General features: G+C 42.3%; 1 protein-coding gene across 5 annotated transcripts in view; it reads left to right on the top strand.

The window, feature by feature from the left end:
• Positions 1 to 23,950, top strand: part of capn15 (calpain 15) — a 41,693-nt gene that overhangs the window by 12,025 nt on the left and 5,718 nt on the right. For all 5 annotated transcript variants that reach the window (XM_005748468.1, XM_005748470.1, XM_005748469.1 and 2 more), the window contains exons 2-7: positions 7,838 to 9,506; positions 15,396 to 15,604; positions 18,500 to 18,683; positions 19,570 to 19,793; positions 20,363 to 20,488; positions 21,541 to 21,693. In XM_005748468.1, coding sequence (XP_005748525.1) covers positions 7,860 to 9,506; positions 15,396 to 15,604; positions 18,500 to 18,683; positions 19,570 to 19,793; positions 20,363 to 20,488; positions 21,541 to 21,693 — 2,543 coding nt within the window. In that variant the 5' untranslated portion in view covers positions 7,838 to 7,859. The remainder of the gene's footprint in view (positions 1 to 7,837; positions 9,507 to 15,395; positions 15,605 to 18,499; positions 18,684 to 19,569; positions 19,794 to 20,362; positions 20,489 to 21,540; positions 21,694 to 23,950) is intronic.

The following is a 23,950-nucleotide window of genomic DNA, read 5'->3' on the forward strand; positions in this document are numbered from 1 at the left end:
ACTCAACTACGTTTACTAGAAACTGTCGATGGACACACCCATGTTGTCCTGCGCTGTAGGAGGAAGAGTTTCCAACAGCACTGAAGGAGCAGGTTTCACTGGCTGACTGGCCAGGTCGCACCTTCTACTACTGTGTGGCTCACTGAGCCAGGGTTTTCCCATCATAGCCTTGGAGGTTTGGTGGATGATTACTTGGGGCAAAAGGGTGTGTTTTGTGTGCAGCGCAGGCATCAAAAGCTGAAACTGAAAGTTTTTTTTGTTTTTTTTAAAACATATTTGTGAGTAATGGCACACAGTAAATTACAATAACAAACACTTGAAGTTTTTGGAAAGTCTGGTTGTTCTTGATTCCATCATTGTTTGGATGTTTTCATGTTTTGTTTTTGTCGGGATTCTCGGCTTACGTCTTTGGCCAGCTTTCACCACAGGAAGTAAAGTCTGAAAAGAGCTCAGTTACACTAACATGTTTAGTGCAGTGATCTAACAGGATGGATCACAGTAACTTAAAAATAATGCAGAATTCTTGTGGCCCTTAATACACTATAAATGCCTTTTTACTAAAGCACACTGTTAAAGAACACTTTTTTGCAAGTTTGAAAAATCTGTACTTTGAGGATCCTGACTGAAATATCAGATTTTCAAAACCGATTCTGATATTTGAAAATATCAGAATTTCAATCCCAGAAACAAATAGATTTCCCCAACATTTGTCATGTCAAGTTATTTATTTACTTGTCTAGCCTCAGACCCTACTCAGCTGGCATGTTGCCAACTGTGAAGTTGCAGAATGCCCCCTGGTGGATAAGCTATGCATCGTCAACACTCGTAATATTGTTGAAGGGTGTTTTTTTTTCAGTCTCTTCTTTTATTTCTTAATTTTCATTTATTGGCCGTTTATAAATGCCAATACCAGTGGATCAGCAAATGGCTAATATCCTCACTGATATGGGTCATGCGGTGCTACTTTGCATGCACAGAGCTAGAGCTGTCACTACAAAGTTAGTCTTCCCAGGAATACTATATTCCAGAGTAAACAAATTATGCAAACACTCTCACACTGTGCGGCTTTTGGTTCTAATTTCCAGTCAAAAAAAAAAATATTCTTTTCAATTTTTTTTTTTTTTTTTTGTAGTAGTGCACACTAGTCTGTTATTAGTCACTTGTGTTGCATTGCTCTTCCTCATATACTGCACAGTTACAGGAACAGGTTTTATTTATGTTTGAGCAACAACCATGAACGTAAATGCTACAGGCGCTTCGGTTATGATGACCTGTTAATATCTAAACTGATTCAGTCCATGGTCACACACATCCTGGAAATCACATCCTTAAGAGTCAGAGTCCAGAGTTTACATACCTGAAAAAGTGATAACGAATCTGCTGAGTTTGAAGTTGAGCACAGTTGATCAAAGTTAGAGGCCAGCAATTCCTACTTGGACACATCAAGTAGAAAAAGCACAAGTAGAAATTCACTGATTGCAAGCAAAATTTCAAAAACGAGTCCTAACGATGTTAAATGCTCTGATTTAAGTGAATGAGTAATTAAGTGCCGAAAATTAAAGCGATTGTATGAAAATGTTAAATTAGGCAGCTGCTTCGTGCTACCTGAATTTAAATGTGAGACACTAAATTTGCAAGATTTTTCTCACACTGTTTCTCTGTTGTCTTGCATGCTGTGTAAGAGCAGCAGCTACATTTACAATTCTTCCCGTCAGACAGATGTGTAAGGTGTACTGGCAGGCTCGAACCAGCAGTGTATGCATTTGGATACATTATTAAATAGGAGCACCCCACAGCGGAGCAAGTTTGCTTCACCTCATTCAGAAACTGAGCTCAGCTTAGATAGATTTGATAGAAAAATTCCTTCACTTTAACAAAATCAAATTGGCTCGCAGGCAGCCAACTCTATTTGATATTCACTGGATCAGTGTTTCACTACAAGCTGCACACAAATGTACCGACACCAACCTACAGCTGGAGTCTGCGTTTTGTCTGCCAAGTATGTTTTCATACCAGAGAGCTGACTCGGTATGTTCCTTTCAGATATATGTCCCAAGTGCACGCACATGATAAGAAACGTATCAGCTGGCACTCAGGCAGGCAGCAAGAATTTTGAGTAAACATTATGTTGAGGTCATGGGATTCTGTATAGTTGCTGCGTAGTTAGTTAATGTTTGTTGTCAAGGCTTTGAGGAAACGTGTGTTTTGCAAAAAAATTTCAAGCTCAGCTAGACAAACTGTCATAGAGCCTGAGTGACACTTGCGCTACGGTAACTGACAGGCCATCTGTCATTTAATATCTCTGAAGTGCTGACTGACTCGCTTTATATTTCTGCTCGGTCCTGTGTCAGACTTCATTTATTAGACAGCAGGTTAAATGCTTGAATTGTGGGAAGCTGACATTTTTGGCACGTTTTTAGATAAGAATAAAAATCACAATGCCTGCACTGTACAGAAGAACTGACACTGTACTATAAGACAAATACGGTGAGTACTACAAATGCAAAAATTAAAATGTTAAAGTGGTCAGTCATTAAGGAACTAGGCTACCAACAGCAGCCACAGTTTCTGTGCTGATAACATCCATTTTTTTTGTGGCCATGCTTATGTTTGTGTTGAATGAGTAAATCAGGAGCACTGCGCCTCTAATGGCCAGTGGCGATTCCACACCTTCCCCTCAGGCCCTGGGCTCGGGGCCAACCTTGGAAAGGCAGTGCTAATGACTGTCGCACAAAGGCCAAATGTCTCACAGCGAGGCAGGGAGAGACTGGCAACATTCTCCTCGTTTGATCTCTCATTAGAGTTCAGTATGTATAATGAATCCAAGTAGCCAGAGCCATAGGTGGCCTTAGACACAGTTATCAGTGATTTTGTAGCATTTCTTAAAGCCTTTCTGACATCTCTTGTATCCAGGGTGCTGTAGATACTGATCATCTTGACTATGTTTGCTGTTTGTAGGTACTCTTATCTAAACCCTGAAGACTTCCTTGTAGACACCTGAGTTGTGGAAGTTAATTTACTCTTTTTATGCAGTATTACAGACTTGCTCATTTTTCACTAAGACATTTTAGACTTGTACTCTTTATAACAGTCTGCTGAAACTGTGATTGTCTGACACCCAGTGAAGTGTTGAGAAATCACCGCAGGGTCATAGATGTTTTTACTTAAGTGAAATTCCAGTTTCAGAGAAACTACTTTATGGGCAGCAGGCTTCATTGAGGGCCTCATTGCAAAAAGATAGGCTTTCTAGAGGTGAGGGTGCTCTTCTATTCTCTTCCTCTTCAGTGTAAGCTACTGGCTGACTGCCCAGGTCTGCGACACAGAGGAGCTGAAGTGGGCACTTTTAGACCAGCTCCAGTGAGCACAGGGCCAAGGACAAAAGGTGTGTGCATGTGTCTGTGTGTATGTGTGTGCGTGCTGCACACTTTTGTTAGTGACTGGAACATGTACATTAAAAACATCCTTTTAAGTATGGTCCAGGGATCACAGGCTATAGCACTTCATCCTCTGCAGCACGCATGTATTGTACATATAGTCCTGTGCAAGTCTTGACCCACCCCTCAATTCTTTATATAGTTTGTTTCCAAGCAGCCAGACTTTATTTAATTTTTTTAAAAAACGGGTTAAGCCGTAGTTCTCCAGGCCTGTGAATCATTCTTCCTCTTACATTGCAGAGTTACAGGAATCCTGGTTTCATTTATGTTTGAACAGCTCTGAACATGACCTCTGATCGAAAGTCCTCAAATGCTACAGGAGTACTTTTTATAGGTTCCTGTTAATATTGAAACTCTTAATGTCTCTTGTCACCTGTACAAAAAAGCCAAAGAGAACACAAATTGATAGGCATGTAATAGTATTTTTGCACCAACAAGGTGTTTATTGAAAGAGCTGAAATTGTGTGCCACAAAATGTGTCCTTAAATGATTTGGGGAAACTGCACAAGTGGTGGGCAAAAGAAAAGGTAGCCGGCCTTTAAAAAATAAAGATTTCAAAATTTGGCTTAAATTATTGTCAGTTTGTACAAATGGTGAGTGTCTCCACTTATTTGTACAACATGGCGGAGGCTCTGTCATGGTTTGGGGCTGCATTTCACCCAGTGGTGTTGGGGATCCCGCAAAAACTGATTCAATTATGAACACACTGAAGGACTATCAGATTTTGAACAACAATTCAATACCATCAGGAAAGTATCTCAATTGACAACAGCTTGACCATGATCCCAAACAAACTACCAGTACAATAACATCATACCTGGATGGAAAAACACATGAGTCATGGATCGGCCTCCCCAGAGCCCAGACTTCAGCATTATTGAAGCAGTGAGGGATCATCTGGACAGAGAACAGAACAAAAGGCAGAAACATCCAAAGAAGAGCTTTGATTGTCCTTCAAGAAGTCTGGAGAACTATTCCTGAAGACTACTAAAAAAAACAAAAGCTTGACTAAGAAAGTTCAGACTTGGTTGAAGAATAAAGGTGTTTCTTAGAATTGTACAAACTCTGATTTTGATTTATATATAGTATTTCCATGTGTGTTTGAATATGCAATAAGTGAAGGGTAGCTCAAAACTTTTGAAAAGTACTGTACTGGGTGTGCACATAGTACAGTCAAAATGCATTGAGAACCCCAATTGAGAGGTTATAGTTGTTCATCACACCGTACTGGGTGAGAGGTAAATACTGCTTATAACTAGTATCAATAAGATGATTTTAAAAAATCCTTGAGGCTGATCACTTTAATAAAAAGCTTTCATGGTGTCAGCTAAAGATGGAAATATAATGAATCTGTGATCCCTGTGCTCCAGTGAGAACCACATCAATTGCTTTGACAAATTCTCCACGTGGCTGACACTGCAACTTTGCTCTCTTGCTGTAGATGAAAGAGGCCTGACAGTTATAAATGTCCACAGGGTAGAATCTGTCATCAAACATGAGGTGTTGACACTTGTTGTCGTCATTGATGTTTGCGGCACTCAGATACGCAGACCTTTAGAGAGCCAAACATGATGTAAACATGTGCCATCCCAGCTGGCACAGTGCTGCCACTTAATTCAACTACTTTTAGCATAGCTGCTGAAGGTGCGGAGACAGGGCTGTAGTCTCAGGACACACCACAGACCTTTATTTTCTTTTTTTCTTTTTTTTGTGGTTAGATGAATGTCAGTTATGTCCTTAATATTATTACTCAATGAACATTACTTCATTGGCACCCCTTTTTTGTTAGTGGCTAGAAGGGCACTTAATACTGCAGAGCAGCCATGAAGACATTGCAGATAAATGCAGTGATAAAAGCGTTTGTGTGCTTTTAAAGAAAAAGTGTGTTCTATGTTTTGTTTATCATTAGAAGGCTGAATTTACTCCTTACAGTGTGGACTTCAGGGGTGCTAAAGGCTACTATTTGCTTCTGCTTCTATAGTTTTGCTATCCTGAGAAAACACACAAATGTAGGTGGACAATAAAACTAGCAGCAGTGCTGCATCTATGGATAAATATAGCTAGATGCCTGCATTCATGCAAGCATACAACCAAGCAGCGAGGACCCACACACTCGAGACAACTAAAGTAACACGTTCACATTTCTTCCTGCTTGTCATTTCCCTCTTTACCTCTGGGAGAAGGGATGACAAGAGGAACAGACATTGCGCTGGGAGCAAGAGGTCGTCTGTAAGAGGTCCCCTGGGATCTGGGGATTCGCTTGATTTGAAAGGTTTAACGAAGTTGAACTAAAGGCAGTTGGCTGGCCGTGACACATGGCACTTCAGGGGAGAGGAGCAGGACTCAGGCACTCCAAACTGCAGTGTCAGCAACAAGGAATTATCAGAATATGCTTTTATAGAAAAAGTTTGTTTTACATCGAGTCTCAGATCTCACTATAACTTCTGTATGCCCAGCTGTTTGTCTGTTTTTCACCTGCCTTGACAGTCATTTATCCAGTCCACTTTGTGGGTGCATTGGTGGGGACTTTAGCAATTGCACTACTGAGTTTAAGGTCATTGGTTCTCATGTTTTGGCTAAAGGTTGTCCTGTGTTACCATTGTTTCCAGTACACTTACTGCTACCTGCTACACACTGTGTGTGTGGGTGTGGGTGTGGTGTTTGTTTGGCGTCACAATTAAGTGCCAAACCCCTACCCCAACCTAGAGCTTGCAATCCTGTGACTGTAGAGCAGCTGTCTTCCTGGTTTGCTTGATATGCACCTGGAGTTCTCCCTTTTTTATTTGGGCTATTTTTAAAGCTAATAAATTGTCAGGTGTTTTAGATTACTTTTAATTATGATTCATTTGCCCAATTAGAACCTGACCGATATTTTTAAGACCAATACCATTGGTCTATAAATGAAAAAAAGCAACAAATGCATTATTGCAATGGGAATGCAGAGCTGAAGTACAAAAATGTCTGCTCTGATTGTAAAGGTTTCAGGCTCGTGCCCTAAACGAAATCTTTTAACACAGCACATGTAGTTCTCCAACCAAAATATCACACAGAAGATCAACAAGCTTCAGTGACTTTGAGGGCAACATGTTCTCTGCTGGGGTCAATGTGAAAAACACTGAAGTATCCTAGCTCTTGGCACCTTCCCCTCAGCTATCCTAAAATCCCCACATTACCTTCTCTGTTGGTGTTCACACATGAGCAGCCTGAGTGACACTGACATTTATGGGTTTGTCCAGATAGAAACCATGTCCGTCCCTTGGGGCTGTCCCTCTTCAATCCGCCCCCACCCCAACCCTCTCTGCTGCACAGTTGGAAGTATCCGACTGTGCTGCCTTCCCTCCAAGCCCCTAATATACCCTCTATCAATAAGTCAGATTGACTGAACTGCAGGCACTCAGAAAGGATTGTACACACGTCAATCCACAGTAACAGACTCCTTTTTAGGTTTTAGTTTGCGAGAGGTGGAAAGAAACCGAGGGGCCCGAATAGATGGATTTCTTTCTGTGCTGTTTTCTCTGTTTGAGTCCTCTTAAGATATGTGGATAGTAGCGAGCTTTAAATTTGCTGTAACTCCAGTGGCATGAATGACTTGCCATTTAAAATATGCCTGAGTCATAAGCGCTGTGAGAATTAATAGACTCATCCATTTGAGATTCATTTGGGCAAGAGATTGACGTGACCTTAAGTTGCTCCCATCTACCCTGCATTAACATTCACTGAGAGGGGAGAGAGCCGCTAATATGAAGTGGAAAAGAGAGTGTGTGTGTGTGTGTGTGTGTGTGTTCTCTGTTTTGTTTTGTTTTTGTTTTTTTTTTCTTTTTTCCCCTCCTCCTCTCTCTCGCCTGTGTTTTAGTGAGTGTCAGTTAGGGAAACTCAAGCAACACTGTCCTAGTATTCTGAGGCGATAGCAGCCTCCTCTCCTCTCTTCTCGCTCCTCCTCACTGTGTGCTGTCTCCCTGGCTCTAATCAGGTGGCCATTGTGTATGGATTTACTGCCCTCAGTGCCCCCAGGAGGGAGATTTGATTTTTTTCCCCTTTCCCCCCCTGCACTGACTAATCTTTCCCTCTTGCGCTGTATTTTTCTATTCTACTTCTTTCTGCTTCTCCTCGTCTTGTGTTTTCTGGGTTGTTTTTGCTGTTTGCTCTTTTCTTCCTTTACGTGATCACCCTGAATTCTCTGGCTTTTTCCATAAGAAAAATCTTGTCACATTTCCTTCTCTTCTCCCTTGCTCTGCTGACACTTTAAGCTTCGCTTGACTGAAATAGCTTGCACGTTTATGCAGCAATATAGTTAATATGCATTTATTTTTGCCAAGCACTTATATGGCAAAATGTATTACTGACTGATTTGTTTGGTTCATTCTGTTCTGACTCATTGTTTTTTCTCCTTTTTTTTTCTCCAGCCACTCTCACTCTCCAGGCTCCATGGCAGCAGCGGTGCAAGGCAGTGAGTGGTCATGTGGGCGCTGTACTTTCTTAAATGCCGGTGCAGCACCTCGCTGTTCTATCTGTGAGGCGCCACGCCAGAAACCCGACCTCAACCAGATCCTGCGCCTCAGCAGCACTGAGGAACACCGCTGGACCTGTCCCCGCTGTACCCTCAATAACCCGCAGGGATCTGGAGCCTGCTCGGTCTGTGGCTTTGGTCCATCACCCGCCACTCACACACCTCCTACGACCACCATAGCTGCCACTGCCAATGGTCTCCCTTCTGCTCCCACTGAGCCCCCAACACCCACGATCACCCCCACAGTGCTACTTGAGCCCCATGGACAGCATCCAGCTAAGGAGGAAGTGTTTCGGCGGTCTGAGAGCAATGGAGAGGTGGGTGGTCAGGAGGGTCAGCAGGCGGGCTGGGCTTGTCCTCGGTGCACACTTCACAACACCCCTGTGGCGCTTTCATGCTCAGCCTGTGGTGGGCCTAGAAAACTGTCTCTGCCTAAAATCCCCCCAGAAGCGCTGGTAGTGCCTGAGGTGCGCACGCCAGTATTGGGCTTTCCTGTTCACACAGCCGCTTCGGCCCCGCTACTGATTGACCTAACAGATGACTCCCCCCCAGCCCCGCCCTGTGATCCTCAAGAAGCTCCCCATGCGTCTTCACAGGCCCTCGCCTCCACCTTTACTTCATTCTCCTCCCTCCAGAACAATCCTGTGCCTCGCAGCAGGCGAGAGGTACCGCCTCCGGGACGCCCACCGAACCCAGGAACCAACACTCCCAGCCCCACTTCCCCTTCAGCTGCCAGTGTGCCACCCCAACCTGGCCCACAGAGGCCAGCTAAGCCCAAGCACGCCCAGCCCCAGGAACCTTCTTACCCCAGCAAGCGCCTCAGTATCTTGGAGGAAGAAGAGTCTCAGCACCACCCACTGACGCCCCACCTACCTGTTGCTTCCACATCAGCCTCTACCTGGAAGTGCCCTAGCTGCTCCGTGGCCAACCAAGGCAGCTCAACGAAGTGCGAGACCTGCAGATCGTCAAGGGGTGGTGCTGACCTCATCGACCTAGTAGGCTGTGAAACGGTACGATTTACCCCAGCAAGCCCCTCGAGCCCGGACTTTAGCACATGGGCCTGCTCTAAGTGCACCCTGCGCAACCCTACAGGTGCTCCCAAGTGCTCAGCTTGTGGTTCTTCAAAGCTGCATGGCTTCCAGGAGCAGCAGGTGCCTCTACCCCGCTGCTGTACACATTGTGGCCTCCCAGTGGGGCCTGGTACTGCATCTTGCTCCTGCACACCTTCCTCTTCTTCATCATCCTCAGGTCATAAAATACGTAAACAGGCCCGGGGCTTTCCTTCATCCTCTTCTGCCGTTGCCTCCTCTGGTTCTTCTTCGTCCTCCACCTCATCTAGCCTCCAGGAGAAGGTAGGACAGTGGAGCTGTCCAGCATGCACGCTGCTCAATGATATCAAAGCCAAGAACTGTGCAGCATGCCACACACCCCAGCAGTACCTCACCCTTCGCAAGGTGGTTAAACCTCTGAAGAGAAGGGAGAGCATGCATGTAGAGGCGCGACGACGGAATGATGAGGGCGAGGCAAAGGAGCTTTGGGAGAACATAGTCAGCTTCTGCCGGGAGGTAAGAGAAAAATGTTGCTGTTAGTAATTATTGAGAATTTGAGGCTGCTTCTGGAGTGTGGTTGTACACTATTCGTTCTAGTTCCTTTGAGTTAGTCATGTCATGAGTCACCTTTTTTTTTTTTTTTTTTTCTTACTTTGCATGCATGTGAATGTCCTGACTTTGAGACATCAAAGACTGCTTAATTTCAATGTGTAATGCATCAGAGGGAACACATTGCCTTTCAGAGCACAGTTCTCTCATTGTATTTCCTCTTTTTGTGCTGTCATTGTTCCCACTACTTTAATATCTCTAATTTCAGAGAAATGTCAATAGGTTTTGTTATTGCCATGTTTCTGCTTGCTTCCTTAGCTGGGTTTTTAACGACCACACAGTGAATCTTTACCAACTAAATGAACTACGGATATGGAGAGTCTAATGTTTATAACCAGATTACCTCTGGCCCTCAGCTGCAGTGAAGTCACTTCACAGAATTTTGAAATTCTGTTTGACGACTGTGACTCTTGTGTCAGGAGGATTGCATTATTTTGGTTTGATTGTGTCTTTTGATTGCTCTGATTGTTATGTTCAAGCAGCAATCTCCAAGGCTGAAAATGAAGCCAAGGTGGAAGTGCCAAAAACAGTTTCTGTAATGGCCACTTGAGGATTGCTCCAAAATGAGTCCATTCTAGTAAATTCTCTTATTAAATTGCCCAACAGCAGAAGTCAATCTTTTTGGTATCAAAACATGTTTTGGTCACAACAGTTGTATTGCTGTGCTCCCCCACCCCCCCCAATTGTTTCACCAGTTTATTAGGACTCACTGTAACTGATGCGTCTCCTTTGACTGACAGGTGGATGCTGTTTCAGCTTTAAGCTAGGCATCTCCTCAGCTAATACGAGCCCCTGAACTGGACTTGCAAACCATGTTTGTGGTGTTGGTCTCTTTAAGAGTATTTTTCTATGCAATTATTAGGCAAATATTATTTTAATCACACTAACAGCATTCTAGTTCCCAAAATCCAAAAATGCCATTGTACAAAATGATAACTCTTCATTGCTGGAACTTGAACCAATGGGTGATGTCCATCTTTTTTTTTTTTCTGTCCAGCTGTAGCTTAGTTTGTATTTTGGAGAGATTTTACACTGCTTAATGAAATATATTTCCTTTCACTGTGTCGGAGCAGACCTCTCAGTAAGAGATAAGAAATATCATTATGAATGTAATTTCCTTTTAAAACAAAACTAAGTACTTTAATTTTACCAAGGTCGGGACAGACAGCAAGAAGTCCTTCCATAGCACACTCAAAACAAATATCACACTGCAAAAAGTTAATTATGATGTTTTTACTGAATTGAAAAAGAACATACTTATAGTAATTATGTTTTTAAAGAGAATATCTCAACCCTCAACATAACTAGCTTAACAGGAGAGTTCAGCTAGCTTCTCCGTTGTAGATGTTGTGCCGAAAAACCTCTAGTTTGTGACAGGAATATTCGTTCTGGATTAAAATGACTTGATGTCATTCATTTATGAAATATGATTGACAGATTAAAGATCAACAAGTCAATTTACAACAGTTTAATTACAGGCAGTCATTTTTTGGCAAATGCTAGAAATCACTTTTTGGCATGACATGAGATGATTGATGTTGTTTAGTTTTTCTCATCCCGAGCCTGAGTCTTCACCGTAGCCCAGGGCCTCATACCACTTATCTGTGCCATGATGTAAGCAACCCTGACATCGGTTCTTTATATCAAACTGGTTCAGGCTCACTTTATCTCTGCAGTGCCCAACCTTTGATAAGCCTGTATTATGTTATCATGGATAAGCTACTCAGGCCTATCAGAAAGGTTCATTTGAAACCATTTAAGACTGCCAGCACCTGCTCGGGAGACCGACCTGATTGGTCTAATTACACCTCAGGAAAATGAGGGCATTGCAGAATGTTAGACCGTTTAGATTCAGCTAAGTTTCCAGCCGGCTTTTATTCTGTGAATTTATTTGGGTGTCAGATGTGTGCCCATTTACTACACCAGCATGACACCTATCCTGCCATGTTTACAATAGCATAAAGTGAGCCTTCGAATGCATTATTAATGTCTTCTTTGAAAGTCACAGGGCTCACTGCTGCAAGCGTGGGAGGGAAGTTGGCTCGGTAGGAAGGAAGGATATCGGAGATCCCTCATCCCCACCTTCTCCTCTTCTAATTTCATCATTTAAGCTACGCTTTCTTTTATCGTCTGTCTTTTTCTCCTCAAATATTTTACGTCTGCCCTTTCTCGAGCTCTTCAAAGTACTTCATCTTCCTTTTATCCCATCTCCTTCCATCACATCTATCCCCACATGCTCATCCTGTTCTGCTAATACCTCAAAATACACTTTCCCCTTGCCACCCACTACACCCCTCCACCCCCATTCCACCCTCTCCACACGACTGCACTCTATTCTCCACTGTAGTAGTCAGTGTGAGCCTGGATGTGTGTGTGCGCATGTGTATTTGCTAAGGTGAATGTAGGGCTGGCCTATTTTTAGCAACGGAGTTGGAGTGGAGGGGAGCACAAATGATATACTTCCCTATAGTGAACGTAATCACTGACGGCATCAACTGCTGCATCTCGGGTTCACGGGCCAAAGAGATTAAGGTGGGGTAAATTGGTAAACAAGAGGTGCTAGTCTCTCTCATCCATCTCTGCCAAGGCACGAGCACTTGCCAAGCACCAAAATGCCAGTGGTGAAAATTTAATAATGATTAAAGCTTTTGGGTTAGGCTGTAACAGGATGTGCAGTACAGTTTGACAGCAAGAATGGAGGGACCGCTTCAGAGCACCTGTTTTTTCTCTGCTGTTTTGTAACTGGACCAAACTGGAACTGGAGTTTGTTTTTGTTTTTTATAAAAAATATTCTCCGCTCACCTGAGTGTGGTTGCTTTCTCTTGCCTCTTTTGCTTTTTTAACTCTTCCTGATTGGTTTTGAGGGTGAGAGGCATGTGTGCGTGTGCATGATGCTAATGCCTGAGAGCAGTCTGCTTACTCACTGTGCCAAACAAATAAATGCTGCTAACAGCCATCAACTTAACTTGTGAACTGTGACACACAGCATGGATTGAACTGCTTTTTGCTGTTCCCTTTCCGTGCTATGCAATAAAACCAGGCCACATTGCAGCGGATTGTTCTTCTCTTTACTACTCTTCATACTACTTAGTTGCTTAATTTTGTGCCATATTATCAAGGACCTTCTTGCCAGGCTTGCGCTGCTTGTTACAGTATTGTGCATGGAAGGCTTTTTTTTTTTCTTCTTCTTTTTCATAAAATATGCTTTCAAGATGCTAATCTTGTAGCTTGGGTATCAGAATGAGACTGACACAGCCTTGTATGGCTGCCAGTTCTGAGTCTGGAAATGATGGGAAAGCAGCTGGTTTTCCTAGCTCAGCACTGAGTTGGCTGATTGCAGTGTTTGCATGCTTACATGTGCACGGCGATGGAAACGGAGGTGGCAAGACAGCCAGCGAGAATTATCCTGTAGAGTCCACAACACCAGAATCCTGATTTAGGAAATTGCTTTATACGTGGTTATAATTCCTAATTTTACACTCTGCTGAAGTCAGATTGTTTAAACTTTGATGCTTGGATTGTAGAATATTCGATATGAGGAATTAATGCTAATTCAAGGTTAATCTCACATTAAATACACACTGCATCTTAATAGAGATGTGACGCAAGTTAAAAAGGGAAATACGATCTAAATTGCCTTTCTAAGGTGTTGAGCCTCCATTCTTTCCAAATATATATTTTTTATTTTATTTATTTTTTTATGATAAAGGTGGAAAGTCTTGTGTTACACATCTAAGGAGCCTTTAAATGAAACCAAATGCTTACAAGAACAGCACAATGGGTCTGCTGCTCCTCTCACTGTAGGGATCCCAGTCTGTCCCAGCTGTCATAGGGTGCTGGAGAAGTTGCCAGGTTAACGCATAGAATCAGACAACCATTCAGACTTTACATACATGCCCACAGCCAATTAACTTAACAAGCATGTCTTTAGACTGTGGAAGGATCCTATAGAGGCACAGGTAGAGCTCCACACAGAAGAGAAAAATGGTTGTTTTGAACCAAGAATGTAAGGATCAAACATTGATTTTAATTTTTTTGTTAGAGGATCGTACAGATGATAAATTGAGTCCAGACTGCAGTCCAGAGTGTCATATCACTGTGCCGTTTCAGAAGCGCCTAATTAACATCACAGAGCATCATGTACACTCCAGATATGAATAGGCAAGTGGCTTTAACCTTTGAGGCAGACTGCAGCAGATCATTCTGCTGATGATAATGTCTTTCAAATGGGTTAGGGCAAAACCCTTAAAGGTACTCACAATACAGGATGTGAGTGCAACCGGATAAACCACACGCACTGCGTTCAGAAAGAATGGATAACAGATACGCAGCATAACCTGGTAGGTTTTGGTAGCGCAAATGCGCACATCAGTAGCAGCATTAAAGTGTGTCTGTGTAGGTTCCCTGTCATCCAGTTTATTGTAGTCTTAAGAGATTGGGGGGGGAAAGAAGACAAATAGATTAAAGTTTTAAAAGACATTTCACCTCTATTCCAAGAGGATACGAGCTACTTTTTTCAAGCTCTTCGGACCAACATTAAAATAATTCATATAATATTGTTTTCATTCTTAAAATAGAGACTATAGAACTGTAAATGTGAGGGTTTCCATACATTTCACATGAAGTAAAAAAGAAAATGTTTCCTGTTTTACATCAAGCTCAGAGGAAAATCAGCTCAACTGGGGTTAGAGCAGTTTGTATGTAACAAGTCAGACTCTTTAACCCTTGGTCGCTGATCATAGTTGTCTTTCTCATGTCTGTTAACATACAGACTGTATTCTTTGAATTGCATTAGTTGGAATTTCAGGATCTGTGTGTATGCAGGGACAAAGCTTTGATCTTCACCTCTGTGTTAAATTGATATCAACCGAAAAAAGCCTTGCGATAACAGCCTGCACATGGGTCACAAATAAACCTGTGAACTACAGAATCGATAAGCTACGTGACGACCTTGGATGGCCAGGGTGCTAAGGAAGCCTTCAAATGACTCTGTCTAGTAGCAAATGCTGCATCCAGGCTACAGAATTGGATTGTGGGGGATGGTTACCAATTGATTCGCTTCACTCTAACTGCCAGTGGGGTGCCCGCTTTACATCACCCCTCCGCCTGCCTTGCTATGCAACTGGCCGAGTCCACTTCTGACACGGCAGATGGGAAACTGGATAGGGGTTTGGCGTGTGTGGCTGTTTGCCATCTCAGGTTTGTACAGGAGAGTTTTAGATGGGCAGATAGTGTGTCAGGTTCGGTGTCTGGATCTGTTAAAGTATCCGTGTAGTTCTACTCCTGTGTACAGTAGCGGGGCAGTGTTAGAACCCATCATGTAATTTAAAATGCGGTGTACTCTGCAGGGAATGTGCCAGAAAGCAAGAAGCTCCAAATGTTTGAAAGTGATTTGCATTTTTGTGCCACATCCTGGTTAGGAGAGTACAAGATGCCACAGTTGGGCTTTTACTGTGCACATAATAATCTCACGTGGAAAGTGGAAAGAATAACAAGTAAATGTAGAAGGCAGTAATTTACCCTCACTCAAAGCATAATCCAGGGCTTGTGTGATGGTCTGTACTGTCCTGCAAATCATATGAAATTGCAGGATAGTTGGTTCTTTAAAAACTTGCATTAGCAGTTTGAAATGCTTCAGGTCCTCACACAAGATCCTTTTAAGAGTGATCATATTTTAAAATGGATTTTGGAGTTTACAGATGAGGTGTTTTCATATTCAGTAGTTTTCATGTTCAGTAGTTTCACTCCTTTGTCTCTCTGCCTTCTTTCGCTCTGTCTTTTCCTCCTCTTTCTCAGAATTCAGTGAACTTTGTGGATGACAGTTTTCCCCCCGGACCTCGATCTGTCGGCTTCCCAGAGGGCGACAGCGTCCAGCAGCGAATCAAAAAGTGGCTGCGTCCCCACGAGATCAACTGCAGCAATTTCAAAGACCGAGGAGTCAAGTGGTCCGTGTTCCGCACACCAAGGCCCTCAGACATCCTGCAAGGACTTCTTGGAAACTGCTGGTAAGCTGATACACCTGAACATAAGAACACACAGGACACTGATCGTTTAAGATAACCTTATAAAAAACCAAAACAAAAAACGCGTTGTTGATTCATGGTTTGATTGGAGACAAAATAGAATAGCAGCAGATCCTCAAAGCAACAGGAAATTTTTCATTCCGTTAAGTCTCTGTTCAGTTTCTGAGAAAGGTCAGAGGAATGCAAAGCAGACAACAGCCAACACTTCTCTGTGTGCATCTGTCAGAGTCTGCTTTCAATGGACACTGCCGCTGTGAGCTAGAGATGGCGTGGCAGTGAAACAGTAATTGAAGAGGATTAAAGAGAGAAACTTAAAAAACAAAGCAAAAAAATCAAAGGAAAGAAGGTAAGCATGAAATGAAAGGTTGAGCACAGCAGACAGATGTACAGATACATGTGACAGGGAGATTATTCACAGTAATGTGGTCCTGGACACATGCTTTATCTCCCTGCCCTTGTTCTGGGTGCCCTTTGGGGTTTATGTGTGTGTATGCTGTTGTCATCCATCATCTTCCTGTAAGCATAAACTTACACACACACACACACACACACACACACACACACACACACACACACACACACACACACACACACACACACACAAAATAACAACAAAGCACAGTCAGTCAGGAAGTTGTCCCCAGTACAACTTTTCGCTTCATCACCAGCGCACACAGCTTATCAAAAATAACCCTCCCCTGAGCAGAATCCTCTCACTCGAAACAGGATGTAACCCAAATTCTTTGTCATTGGCTTCGTCTCCCCCACTCTCTCACTCTCTCACACATGCTCACACTTGTCCTAATAAACCAACAAACAGCCCAGCTTCTGCCAGCCCAGCCAACCAGTGACGGCAGAAGAAAGTCGTGCCAGTCGCCTCTGTCCTTGAGTATGGCTGCAGTACAGGCCAACATCAGAGTTCACATTATGACGCGGCTAATTGGATTTTCATTGGATTCCTTTTGTTTTTTGGCCAATTTGTATTTCATCAGTGACTGAATGGGTTGATCGGCCGTGCTCAGCTGACACTTAAACAGATGGAATATAGCTTTAGTAATGCCGCCACACAAGAGCTTCACTCTATAAAATAATGTGCAGACTGAAAGCAGCATTCCTTTTATCTTTTCAGATATTGCTGCAGTACTGCCAGAGGCAAAAGTAGCTGCTCAATTTGACAATTTTTTTTTTTACTTTTTTGCTTTTTTTGTTGATAGAAGAATCAAACTAGTGCATGTACAGCAGTGAGTCTGCGGCGTGCAGAGGCAAATACCTTTAGCTCATTGTCCCCTCCAAAAAGACCTTTCTTTGCAGAGCCATTTCATTAAGTGTTTAAAGATCTCTCTACATTTTCCGATGAACTAATGTACACTTTAAACTCTCTTCCCTTTCAAGTCGAGTCCTCATGTCCCCAGCTGTGATTCCCCAGTGTAAAGAATTACCATTTTCCACATCTATCTGGATTTTTGATTAGCTAATTTCTCTTGCAAGTTAATTAGAGGAAGCAAGCCTGTTTGTCTTTGCTGTGGGGTGTATTAAGAGTAATGGGGAGGTAACCAGAAGGCACAGAAGCTTGACTCATCAAATGTGATTGATTTTCAATGAGGGCTAATTATGTATATATGTATTAAAAAAAAAAAGTCTTTCATAAGTGTTTGAGGCACTCTGTTCAGGAGAATGCTTTAATTCCACATTTAGACTTTAATAGCAGCTTCTCAGTTTTTTTCCATTCCTATCTAATCACATCAGTTGACGTTCCTAAACCATGTCTGTCTCTTTGACGGAAGACGGCGCTCATTCAGCCATTCACTTGTCCATCACACTCAGCTGATCATTTATGTGGTTTCTCTGCCTAATTCACATTTTCTTCGTGCCTTGTTTTAGTCGCGTATGTCCGTCCTGATGTGACGTTTCATTCTCCAGTTCATTGATTTTTATCGGGTCTCTAGGTATGGGCAGAAATCTGTGCCATCAGAAACTGAATTTGAATAAGTTAAATTTGAATTTGAATTGCTCAGATTGAATCTATGGACAGAAATCTGTGCCATCAGAAACTGAATTTGAATAAGTTAAATTTGAATTTGAATTGCTCAGATTGAATCTGAATTGTAACTTGAATAAATGCTTTTGAAAACTGAATTTGAATTAGTCTAATTTGAAATTGAATTTATGGTTTGAAAATGATCATCACTCTGCAAGAATACAGAGGGGGTACTCTGAGAGGGTCCAAGATGACAACTTTGGAATTCTACTAGAAACAGTCGATCATATTTGTCGTCAAAGCTGAATTCAGGGCAAACTACGCTAAATTAGCGTTTTTAGCTAGCAGCTACAATAAGCATAAAAGTTACCTTACGGCTATCATTTGTTAACATGACGCTTGTTCTTATACATGTAATACATTTATTACCAACCTGAGAGTTTATCCGCTGGTCATTCGACATGACGAATGACTTCTGAAGTCTTATCTCAGCTCAAGACGCTGTAGATTCCCGTCAGTAACACTTTCGGTCCGCTAGTAAAACGTAGTTCTATTAATCTGCGCTTGAACCGGAACCGGATGTAAGTTCCAAAAAACTGAATTTTGGAACTGAAATTGAATGGTGAGAAGTGAAACTGAAAGTATTCGAGAGCTGAATTTTTAAAGGATAAAATGCAGTTTCAAAGCAAATCAATTCATTTTCAAAATATAAAATTCAATTTCAATTTAGTGATGATCATTTTCAAACCATAAATTCAATTTCAAATTAGACTAATTCAAATTCAGTTTTCAAAAGCATTTATTCAAGTTACAATTCAGATTCAATCTGAGCAATTCAAATTCAAATTTAACTTATTCAAATTCAGTTTCTGATGGCACAGATTTCTGCCCATATCTAGGTTCCTGAGTGCACTCGCTGTGCTGGCAGAGCGTCCAGAGCTCGTGGAGAGGGTGATGATCACCAGGACCATTTGTCCAGAGGGGGCTTACCAGGTTCGGCTATGTAAAGACGGGACCTGGACGACGGTGCTGGTGGACGACATGTTGCCCTGCGACGATTACGGCTACCTTCTGTTTTCCCAGGTAAGTGCAATGCAGAAAGGTGTTTATGCTGATACTGTAAACAGACAAGAGGGAATTTTAGATAGACATATACAAAATGGATAAATACTCAAACAACTGTCTGAAATTTTGGGGAAATAAATATTGCAGATCTGTGTATTAAGTTGGGAATTCTTAATACGCAAAAAATAAAGAAAAACATGATATGTCCCATATTAATTGCTCCAGATCTCTGAAACATGAGGGTAAATTACTGCTGGTGAGAACTGACAGATCCAAGACTTTGGTAAAGACCTTCTCATCCCTTAGTTTGACCCTGAAAACGAGTGCGTTTCGTGGGCAACTCTTAAAAAGAATTACATTTGACTTGGTGAACCCTGAAAAAATAAGCAATTAATTAGTTCAAGTTAGTTGATTATGTATTTCTTATCACAAGCACATCTCAAAGGACCCCAGTGAAGAGAAGAATCTAATTAATGAACAGCCAACAATTACGGGTCAAATGAGGCACTGAATTATGCAACGAATAAAGCACAGGCAAATAAAAGCAGGCATTCATGCGTACGGGAGAGACACACTGCGACAGCGTGACACCTTATCTACACCTTATCATGACTCCAACAAACGTCATCTTTTCAAAGAAGACAAAGGAGCAAAACAAGAGGGTAGAAGTCGCGCTCGGTGAGGCAGTGACCTCTGAGCAAGCAAGAAATGCTGGAAAAACATTGCACATGCACATTAACAGATAAAAAAAGAGCAAATAAGAGATCCTACCTCTGTTATCAGGTTATCATTTTCATTGACCTTTAGATAGAGGAAACTAACCCAGAGACAACATCCTGCTCCCTTTCTCAGTGAGTCATACTCAGGCTGATGTTTCCTCTCTTACTTTTTACAATCATTCCAGGCTCAGAGGAAGCAGTTATGGGTGGCGCTGATTGAGAAGGCCCTGGCCAAACTCCACGGTTCCTACTTTGCCCTGCAGGCAGGGCGTGCTATTGAGGGTCTGGCCACGCTGACAGGGGCTCCGTGTGACTCCCTCATGCTTCAGGTCAGCTCCACGAACCCGCGAGAGGAACCCATTGATACAGACCTCATCTGGGCCAAGATGCTTAGCTCCAAAGAGGCTGGGTAAGAGAGGGAGTAAAGGTGGTTCAGTTTAAAAGGAGCATATAAAATAATAAACCTTGTTTGAAAACACTTTGAACCAATATTCTCTGATCAAAACTACAAACAGAGGGGCACTACAAAGGTGGTGAATGCCAATTTAGAGCATGTGTCCATAATAAAAAGTTGTGCCAGTCATCACTTTGATACACGAGCTTTCAAAGCAACATGAGACAAATAGTGCAACTCCAAAGGGGCCATTTCATCTGCGTCCAAACTGCAGGTCCATCTGCCAGAATGATTATTTATTTTATCAAAAGCAGTGTACTAATGAAGACTTCACTCACGTACTATGGTAAACAGAGACAAAGTTCATCACTGATGATGTTTGGTCTCAAACAGAGGCACATCAGTGGGATTAATTAGTGACATATACTAAAAACTACTATTGTTTTTGTTTTCTGTAACTGTGTCTGCCCAACCTCGAGGTTAAAGTTTTAAATTTACGTGTTTTTGTTTTTTTTGGGTTTTTTTCTCCCTGGTTACTGAGTAGTAATTGCATTAGTGTCCTAATGTCATTTCTTGTCTTTTAGGTTTCTTATGGGAGCGTCTTGCGGAGGAGGCAACATGAAGGTGGACGATGCTGTTTACGAGTCGTTGGGTCTGAGACCTCGACATGCATATTCCATTTTGGACGTACGAGATGTCCAGGGTTACAGGTACAGGTGTCCTCTGTTGTTCTGAACACGCCTCCTTATTGCAAATGTATCTTCTTAGAAATCCTTCATACACCATTAATAAATGTATCTGGGCCATCATCAGTCAGTGTTATTATTCGGTGGCTAGAACATGAACAAGCCCACGAGCCATATGTTGAGCATCACAGAACCCGGTGGCTTGCCAGTAGAGAACGGGTGCACAACAGATCTGTATGATTGCTCTGTTTGGAGCAGCACTGGGAATCCACACAATTCCTTGCACTATAAGAACATATATGTCTTCTTTGTAATAATCACACACACAGAAAAGTCTGGGGCAGAATCTTTGACTATCATAAATAACTGGAACATCGTATGGATTAAAAAAGCGAGCTTAGTCCTCTTGTCAAAGGAACACCTGTTCATCCTCTATTATAACTCTGCTTGGAAAGCCTCTCCTCTCCTCTGTTCTCCAGATGCATTTTAGGAATTAAGTCATCCTTCATCATGGCGTACTGAAATTGATTTCCGGGTCACAGTCTAGAAGGACGGAGGACTGAGGAGGCACAAATTAGAAAAATGAGAAAAGCCTAATGAAGGCTTTTTCCTTCTTACCTGTGAGGAAAAAATTTGACAGTAGCCAGAAATCCCAGAAGTAATTTGCTTAAAACCCACACGCAGCCACTTTCATTTACTGCCATAAAGCAATCAGAGTAGGCTTGGGCTAGACTTGGCCACAGGGCTAGATCCAAAACGAGTTACAATCCTCCTGCTAGGAGCCCCGAGGAGATAAAAAGCACTCCAGAAACAATGAACCACATGCACTTTGTTACTTTTTTTTCCTGGAAAATACAGATTCTCCAATATGTTATTCTGTTATGCCCCTTGTGTTTTCTACAGTATGGAGGAGGCGGTAAAATAAAAAGGGTTGTTAAAAAGCAGCCAGTCATCCATAAAAGGAATAATATGACTGTGCAGAGATGGGGGTTGCTGCTTTGACTGAAAGCCGTTGTCACATTTACTGCTTGCTGAATCTGTCTCTCTCGGTGTTTCCGTTATCTTCCTGCCTCCAGGTTGCTGCGGCTGCGTAACCCTTGGGGTCGCTTCTCGTGGAATGGCAGCTGGTCAGACGAGTGGGCAGACTGGCCTCAGCACCTCCGCCATGAGCTGATGGCGCACGGCAGTAGTGAAGGGGTCTTCTGGATGGAGTACACTGACTTTATAAAGTAATTATCATTAGCGCAGCATAAGTGTGATCTTTTTTTTTCCTTTTCTTTTTTTTTTGGGTGGTCATGCTGAAATCATTTTGGTCATGTTTGCTTTCACAGTCAGTGACTGTACCTGCTGGCACAATAGACCAGTGGCTGTGACCGCTAGGCTATGCTCACAGATTTCTTGTGTTTATTCCAAACATACTCTCATTAGAAGACTTTTCTGTTCGATTTACCCACCACTAGCTGCTTAGAATTGGTTGAATGAGTTAAAGAGTCCTTTATCGTACCGTGATGGACACACGTAATGTGTTAAACGTGACGGCCTGTTTGGCAATCTCACGCCTCTGTGGATTTTACTGACCATCTGGTATTGACACCAAACTGAGTTACAGTGTTTTTGTTGTCGTTCCATTTTGCTTGCTGACAAGCGCATCATACACTGGTTTCCACAACATGTTGTTATTAAGAATTGTGGAGGGGGGGATTTGGCAGGCAGCGGCTTAGGCTTGTCATGGCTTTCAGTTTGTTTTGTCATATTAGACTAATCCTGTCACTCAGTCATATACAGCATTGATAGTGACTAGTTTTTCTCTATCTGTGTTTTGCTGCATGCTGACATGCGCTTCTAGTTATCACATGGAAAAATAGTCACAGTTTTTATTCAAGTATTTCTATAAATGCTATTTTCTTTGTCATATAAAAAACGAGTGTGTTCTTAAATAGCGCTTTTTTACTTACTTTGATCACTCAAATCAGTTTCTTACTTCAAGCCTCATTCACCCATTTACACAGGCCTTTTATTTTTTACTTATAACCAAACATTCACACACTGATGCATTGGCAGCAGATATGGGTTCTCTAACTTGTCCGAGGATACAACACGGAGGCTTGAAGAGCAAATAATCAAACCACCTTCCGATTAGTAGACGACCCGCTTTACCACCTGAGTTACAGCCACCCTTAACCCCCTATATATTTATTATAAACACCCCTGTTCTGTACTCTACTGTTACAATAGATGGATACTCATACTGGCCACAGTAGGAAACAGTGATGAGCTCAAACCTCAGGCTAGCTCTGTATGATGTCAGTGAAACTAATGTCCCCAATAAGGCCATCTCTGTTACACACCTCTGCCTGTGTACACAACAACCTCATCCATCTGTTGTTTAAACAGCATAGCCCCCATGACCATGATCACCACATTTTTAAAAACTTCAACATCAGCGTTTTGGTGGCTGCTGTGTTTTCTTTTCGCTGTCAGAAGTTCCCATAATTGGATTAAAGACTGTAGTGCTAAGTTATCAGCTAAAGCTAGCTAGCTTGTTAGCGAGCTTCATTTGTAATCTGTATGGCTGCAATGCAAGGACACATATAAGCTAATTAGGGCTAAGTAATAGACTAACAGAGAAACTGGAATTTCACTTATTAAAACTGAAGCACAAACTTCTTCTTGAAAGGTGGGTACCACAGAGAAAGCCATATCATTAGGTAATCCACTACGGAAGCTTTAGCTTTATTGCTACGGTCTGTGGGGACTGCCCCTTGGTTTACCAGGAGCGGCCAATCGGTTGAAAGTTGGGTTACAGTTGAGGAGAGAGAAGTTGCTTGTTTCAGGCAGAGAGCAGAATGAGGCACATGAGCAAAGTCATGCAAAGCAACTCTAGTGGAGCCAAAGAATAATGACGCGGAGCTGGAAATGGCTATAATGGGGCCCTTTTACAAGCAACTCAAATGGCCATAATATTTGAAGAAAACTGAACTGAATCCAAATTACAAATGTAATAAAGCTTAAATATAATCTACCATTCACCAAAATGATATTTCATGGGTAATTGAATAAATGGACAAGACTCCACTTGCATAGGAAGTTTCGTTTTGTTTTGTTTTTTAAAGAACTGAAGAATGGAGGAAGTTCACAACATGAGCAGCTTGATGTAGGGCTAAATTGTCTGTACAGTGCATTTGTCTCTCTGAATTTATTGCTCTTGTTGTATTATGAAGGAGGAGGGACATGAATAACAATGTGGCTGTCCTCCTGAACAACTCCAACCTGAAAAATGTGTTCAGCCTAGATGAGAATCCCATATGTCTTTGGGCTATTTATTGTTTTCTCTGACAGGCAAATAATCTCTCAGCTTTGTACTACATGACAAACTTGCAGCCAGCATCTCCCTAGACTTGTTTTCAGTGTGAAAAAGAAAAAGCGGTCAGCTTCTCGGACAAGCAAGGCCCTTAAATTGGCCCATCAAGTAAACAACCAGGGCCG

This window comes from Pundamilia nyererei, unplaced genomic scaffold (assembly GCF_000239375.1).
Source record: "Pundamilia nyererei isolate P.nyererei 1_Seehausen unplaced genomic scaffold, PunNye1.0 scaffold00223, whole genome shotgun sequence".
NCBI classification, from domain to species: Eukaryota; Metazoa; Chordata; class Actinopteri; order Cichliformes; family Cichlidae; genus Pundamilia; species Pundamilia nyererei.